We start from the raw sequence: 7620 nt of genomic DNA, 5'->3' as shown, positions 1-7620 counted from the left end.
TTCTAGATCTTGCAATTTCGACATAGTCGACACAAAAAATGCTGCCAGAGAAGCTAATTATGCCGTGGACGTGTCCTTCAAAGATGCGACCGTATCACCTGTAAGTAAAGGGAACTGTTAGAACTGTTACTCGTAGTATATGTCCAACTAGTGTTATTCAACAGGGTATCTGATTTTTATAGCTGGAAAAAACAGATATGTACGCATTACATATACGTTTAAATAGAATTTTATATAACACACTCGCATAATTAAGAACTGCTTACCTCAAAACAACATTGCAAAATTAAAACTCCAAGCTAATAGATTTGAGAAATATATTTATTTTACTTTACCATACTTCATAAGCGAACACGTGAAGTCTCGCATGTAAATGTACGTATACTTGCTTTATGTATATATGTGGGTGTGTATATATTGAGAGCAAGATGTATATAGACATATAAATATGTGTATGTAAAGATTGGCTTTGTAAATATAATCTGCGCAAAAAATAAATTTCTTTTACATATATGGATACAATCCAAAGTCAATAAATATATTAAATGTTTATGTTTCGTTGAAGTAAACGAGTACGCTAGGGTTATCAAAAGAAATCACTTAGTAATAAAATACAGAAACTATTAGTATTTTTCTGTTTTCGGTAATATAACCATTTCGCACGTTTACTACCATCGAGTTCATGATAACACACAGGACTCACAATGCAAACAAAAGCCACTGGAGCTTACGGGACAACACCAAACAACTAAGGTTCATCACTTATTTCAACGTCGTTTTCTAATATTGATGTTGGTAAAAATAGTGATAATTATTTTAAAAGTGGACAACCATGTACAAAAATATTGATTATGTTTCGACTGGTCCGTCCAAACCGGCTTCTTTGCCTATAAATATATGTCATTGCTATTTTTATAGAAGGAAGTCATTGTACACTACGACGACAAACAAAAGCGGAGTCAAATACATAGCATCAGCCGTGCTAATTCGTTATCGTTGGCTTTTTCCATCTCAGCAGTAATTATAAATTACACACAACAGTCTACTATGAACAGGATGAACGCATTGAATATGGTTCGAAACGCACGTAATTTTTCGTACGCCACAGGGGCAAGAAATAGCAATCATGTCCGCTTAGTAAAGCAGATTTTCTCTCTATGGGAAAATACCACAGCCCGTTCGGTGACGTCGTAGTTGGCAAGCATCATCTTTTAGCAAACAAATGTACAACCAAATCTGGCCATGTTTTAGTAAGATACGATTTTTGAGCCATACACACATGAGAAACGTGCAGAAAATATGCAGGTTAATAGAAAGATAAGAGGAATAACACTTCCTGACAAAGTTACGGTTCAATTGCTACATAAAAGAGCAGGGCAAGTAGATTCGCAAGAAAGTACCACATTGTAGTAAAATTTTTTTTAATAAATACCTATTTCTCACTTTGTAAGATTTTCGATTTTTTTTTATCTTGTTTTCTAAGGCAGGAGCTATTAAATATAATACGCTGTGATACCCCCACATTGAGAAGAACCTTATAGTATATTCAATGAGCTCGTAGCCCTCGTACATTGAAAACTTCACGCGGTCACAGCTACACGTTACACATACAGGCTCAGAAATACACGGGCGCACATATCCTACCCACACAGAGCGAAACACTGACTTTTATTAAGGTACGTCACCATCAACAGTTAGATGCTATGGCCTTGCTCAAACTGTGAAGAGCCAAAAGAAAATGGAAGACCGCAGTCACGATCCAAAAACAAGGTTTATCGATCTGAAGCTATTTTAAATATTTTCTATAATACATCATACGCAAGTATCGCAAACATCCCATTACTAAGTTTTTCCATAAATGCATGGCATTATTACAATCGGACAATAATCGTATTGCAATATTTTCAAATGCTTCACAGCCTATGTTTCGGTCGTAAGCACAAGCACACAGTTATTCTATTATTATATATAGTTGTATGGACCCGGCTTCCTGGTACGTGGACATAACTTGAGTTGCATGTTCGGCCGGATATGGCGGTTTGAAGCGCAATTCTACGCGCAATTCTTCGATGTAATAAAAATCGCGACTTCTAACATAATATAGCAATTATGCAATAGAGCAATTATTATTATTGTAGAGTATTAAAGATATTTTATGCTGACCCTCCATCAATAGTTTTGCTTTACGTACTCAGTTATTAGTTTGAATTATGGTTCATGTTCCTCAGGTGCACAGCTCTAGATAGGCTCCAAACTCTTCGTTTTTGTTCGAATACAATTAAAGACGTTCTTCTTTACAGCCACAAATTTTCTTGCTTTCATCGCTGAACATACAACCTCTTATAGCCTAGAGTGAATCCACAATTCAAATCCATGCCCATGTTGAGGAAGTCAAAACTTAAATTCCCTTTGATCATAAGTTATCATCTTGTTATCACAAAGAGTTTCTTTAGGTAGGCCTTTAAAAGCGGCATTGACCGGGTACATCAATTTACAAGTAATTTCAGTGCTAATGAACGCCACCATATTGGTAAAAGCTTCTTTTTTAATAGAGCAGCTTTTATTTATCTCCCCACTTAACCTATATAAGAACCTTTACCTACGGGTTATTTGTTATAGGCAAAAGAACTCTACTCCATATCCAACTCTATATGTGCATTGTTTCACGAAGTAATATCAACATCGGTACGCAGACTCATTCAGCTCTTGCCAACTTTTCAAAATAGTTTGCAGTTTGTTATCGCCCTGATTCAAAGCAATACGAAAACACTTGTTGAAAATGCTATCTAATATACACATATTTTTATACTGTTGTCAACGTTTGACACCCAAAGCCATTCTCAACTTACTACATAATAATAATCATATACACTTATGATGTATAGTAATACCTCAATCGATTGCACGTTTTACACCCCGTTACTAATCGCTGAAATCATCCACTAGCTCGGCTATTATATATTACTTTACCAGTTGCACTCGTTGTCACCCCACTTAATTTATTTCGTTCATAGTCATATAATATTGCGTATCATGCACTGATGTCACTTTTTTCTGTAACAACGTCACTCTTCTCACCCTAGTTACTAATACTACACTATCCAACTATTACTACTATCAGCGGAGGCCAAAATGGCTCCTTTGCTCATGTTTCTTCACATTGTACTCGGCATAGTCGCGATAATCACAAAAGCGACATTTGTGAGTGCCAAGCGCCCGCATCTCCGACTGCTGGCTCCATCCCCCGCGCACCGTTCGTCGTAACACCCCACACTGGTACGAGTGCACAAGTAACGCGTTGTCGTCGCTGGCTTCGAACCCGCATCCCACGCAACGAGCGTCTGCTGTACAAGCCCCCAGTCCGCCAGGCACCACTGGGCCCCCGTGTGGAGGTCCAAGTGTCGCAAGCGGCGGTAACGCAGGAAGGGGAGGCAGGTTATCCCCGAGCGCAGTAGCTAATGCTGCTGGAAGACCGACAGCGGCGGCGGCGGCAGCAGCAGCAGCTGCCGCCGCCGCAGCAGCAGCAGCAGACGCTGACGGTCCTGCCAGTGCAGACGCTGCGCTACCCGACGAGAGTAAAGGTGGACCCGATGCTGCGTCGTCTGGAGGAGGTGTTCGCGCCTGAAGCCGCTGAGCTGTTGATTATCCGCAGATATGAGGGCATATGGAAATGGTGAAGTTAACGGTTGCTCCATTATCATTAGAGGCTAGCTTAAGCTTATATGATATCATCAACGCATTTAGGCAATGCATTCTAGACAGGTGTGACGAACGAAGAAAATGACATATGGTAATTAGATATTTGCAGTACTTATTATTCGTTTGCAAATAAGATATGACAATTGGATATAGGTTCGTTGGACGCTGGGACCGATTAATTGGGTTGCTGAGCAGCAACCTACCAAGAATGGAAACACCCGCCATGCCCGTGTCAACAACGGGAGCAGCTTCACTCGTGGGGATCAGAATTCCGCTGCCGGAAGCGACTGCAATAGACACGCAATGTCATTAGGGGCTTGCCTTCGTAACTGTTGCAAATCTAAAAATAGAACAGCTTTAATATTGCTATAAATAACGGTATGCGTTCTCACTTCTGATATTACACGACGATCTGAATTAAAACTTTTCATACAGACACGATCCGATAATATGGAATAGCTTCTGGCTTATGTGATGGGTCGTCTTTATTTCCGTCGTTGTTGTCAACGGGCGAATCTTGCTGTTCTCGTTTTGTTCACTGTATTCGTTTTGCGTACGTCCAAACTCGATGCTCACTTGTTGAGCTACTGTAGGATTGATAGCCAATTCTTGCAGATCTAATAAGTGCGTGGATATTAGAATTTGAAAAACATACAAAACGTGCTGGAAGTCATTGATGTTGTTCTATGAATGCAAAAAAGTAACCGTAAAAACAACAAAATGTGAATAAAAATAATATAATAAATTGACGCAAAAACGCGTATGTTCAGACTTATAATTTCAGATAGCTACGCAGGATGGAAAGAGGTCGTCGCAGAAGATCCGCATGCTTAAAACAACCTAAAAGAAGAAGCAGTATTAGAAGCTGTACTAGAATGCGCACACGCGACCTATTGAGTTCTTATATGTTAGCTGAGCAACGCATTTAATGTATCAGAGACTGCGGAATAGATCAGTTTTACAAACGAAGTCTTTCCTGACTTATTAGATACTTGTAAGGGTGCATTTATTTCAAACAGCGATAATAAAAAAAATAGGCATATCTGCAACAACTTGAAGCTAGAACAGTTTTTTATTCAGAACGGGACTGATATTACAGACGGAGCCTGACTATTAAGTTTAGTGCACATGCTCTATTTTTACTAGCACTCTTGCAGATGCAACTATTCCTACTACTCAACAGCGATAGCTAGCATCACAGGTTTATTTAGCCGATTCAACTTCTTTGCGAGTACCGTTTACCTAAAAGGTTAAACCTACATTTGCTAGAGTTTATTATTATATTAGAATGGTTCACCAATTTCAGCAGTTTCATGATTTCGATTTCATAACTTTATTGAAGTTAGTTAACGCAGCGACCGTACTGGCATACAAAAAAAAAACTATTTCATTCATGTTGGCTTGAACTAGGCCCACAGTCACGTTTATTTGCTCCATATATGCGAGGCAATAGTTTCGTCCTTGTCACAAGATTAATACCACTCTAAAAATAGTCCACTCTAAGTATATATACACGAGCTCAAACGATTCATATTACTATATATATAGCGATGACAATAGCATTGAACAAAACCAAGAAATTTAGGTAGCATACGTTGTTTGATACATCAACTTGTTCGCATATTCTCGTACGATTCTATAGTAATAATAAATATAATAACAAACACAATAAAAATGTTCGATAAACTAAAAAATAACCATAGGTACAATATATCGAACCGTATATTCATGAGCAATACCTTGCACCGGAATTGGCCGGTTCCTTTCCACGATGTCGGATAAGAAAAGCAAATTATGAAATCTCATACTGCACTCATACATCGTCAGAGCGGTCTTAATTAGAAGTTCCTAAAAAAGGAGCAGGCATGTAAATCAAGATAAGAGCAATGACATTTACCAACAGCCTTTATAACTTCCAACGATTTTTCACCAAATTTACCTTAATATCTCTTTTAAAATATATCTAATTAACTTCAACTTGTCCTTTTTTGTTTTACCCACATGTAGGTTTTACACTTTTCACAAAACACATACCATATCGAATTAAAAATGTGTAAAGTGACAAAGTTGCAATTCTTTTGGCTGAGCAAATGCAGCCACGTAAGCTCGAAAACTGCAACTGCTAGCAGCCTAACTCTGCAGTACCTAAGGCGTGACTATTCTTATTTACCTCAATTAAAATATAATACCAGTAATATTATCGTGTAATGTTATGAGTGTGTCAATACGAATGTGATAAATCTTTTAACGTTTTCTCTCAAAGTTTACGCTTTATTCACGAAATACAAGAATCATTCTGTTGATATGTGTCCGTGAAGAGGGCGCTTGAGCTGATGCCGTTACGACTACTACCAATGTTTTTTGTACAATCTGTCGTATGCGTCAGGTCAATAGAGACAAAAGCCGGACAGTCATCGCATGTTAACCTACAACTTCGCTACAGAACGGTCAGTGCTACTGTAATGCACTATGAATCTTAGTCATACCTGACTTTGCTTTAAGCTAATTGAGTATCAGTTAGGGTTGTTACATTTCTTAATAAACGAGCTCATTTTAAGTAATAATGGTACCTCGTACCCAAGCATGAACAGCCAACTCTCAAAGTTGGCAATGTGTAGTACAAATCCGGGTTATGCAGGGTCGTCAACTGTTACATTACCGCTCAGCCAAATCTTGTTTCTCAATAGATCATTTGTCTGATGCTTGAACAGTCTGCGGACAAGGTTCATGTTGTTAGGGTCGTGCTTATTCGAACTTTGCTATCAATTAAGGCGATTTTTACTGCTTCTACTCTTGAGGTTACGACTACTGGAGAAGGCGAATCCGATATGGTGCTCACGCAGCGATGGCTTTTTTCTATAGCAGACTCTGCATTCACTTGCGAGGCTATGCGTTTGTATAAATCCATTCATGAACCTGAAAAAAATCACGCGAAATGTTAGTTCGAAATTGGCTTAAAATTTGGCAGATCGCAGTTAACATATACGTGTAAGTTCCATTAGCAATTTGAGGCGGATATATATATTTAGTTAGCTTGATCCAAACGCTTCGGATTGACTGCCAATGACAGACCTTAGCTCTACAGAGTATTTAATTTAGAAAATCTATATTTCGATTAATGCTTGAAGGGTCATTATATTTTTATTTTTTACCACCGGTAAAAACGATGCTACTTCATTTCGACATGAACGAAGCGTAATATTTTCTGTATGATATCGTTTCCGATTCTTCATCGTAGCTACCTTTAAACTTGTCGATGTCCTTGCCGTCACTGAGCAAAATCGGCGCTTGTAAAGCCGTTCCCTAACATGCATTTTTCCGAGTTGACATAAGCACTTGGGCTGTTTCGCAGGATAGAAATGCTAGTTACATTGAAGATTGGCCAGGTAGTCCTCAACGTTTATTGTAGTCGGCGCTTTATCGGTTTACCCCATGTCTAATTGATAAGTAATTATTGTTGTTCATCCTGCACGTATTTGTACATCGATAAAGTCAAGGTTTGAAAATCTCAACTGGTTTACGATTGTGATAACTGACATAAGGGAAAGCATTCCCTATTCCGCTACTAGGAATAGGAAATAAGGGACATACTGGAATAAAGGAAAAAAGGGACGATACTGAAACATCAAGCTTTTGCACACAACGTCATTATGCAGCTGGAAACAAAAAACATGCAACTCATGATGAACTGATACAACCAATTGGTTATGAGAACCATCCAACCTTAAGATTGTAATAATAGCGAACTCAATAACCAATTTTATTGTGTGAGCAAAACCAACCAAAAAATATTGCAATCAAATAATCTATGAAAGGTAACGTAAACAAGAGAAGATCAATATCATGGGTGCAAGTGCAGCGGTGCGCTGGGTGACAATGTTGACGAGCATATTAATCTGAAATAAAATACAACGTTAGAAC

General features: G+C 38.4%; 1 protein-coding gene across 1 annotated transcript; it reads right to left on the bottom strand.

Moving 5' to 3' along the window:
- Nucleotides 1–303: 303 nt before the first annotated feature.
- On the bottom strand, nt 304–7615 carry LOC147755526 (uncharacterized). The gene is made up of 3 exons (XM_086990029.1): nt 6942–7615; nt 3903–6615; nt 304–3635 (listed from the first exon to the last, which is right to left on the bottom strand). The coding sequence occupies exons 2-3, from the start codon at nt 3922–3924 to the stop codon at nt 3118–3120; spliced, it is 540 nt and encodes a 179-aa protein (XP_086846155.1). The 5' UTR covers nt 3925–6615; nt 6942–7615; the 3' UTR covers nt 304–3117.
- Between the last annotated feature and the right edge of the window lie 5 nt (nt 7616–7620).

This window comes from Varroa destructor, unplaced genomic scaffold, assembly GCF_002443255.2.
Source record: "Varroa destructor unplaced genomic scaffold, Vdes_3.0 BEIS01000005.1, whole genome shotgun sequence".
Taxonomy (NCBI): Eukaryota; Metazoa; Arthropoda; class Arachnida; order Mesostigmata; family Varroidae; genus Varroa; species Varroa destructor.
Note: the sequence above shows the minus strand (reverse complement) of the source record. Positions and strands in the feature narration are given on the sequence as shown.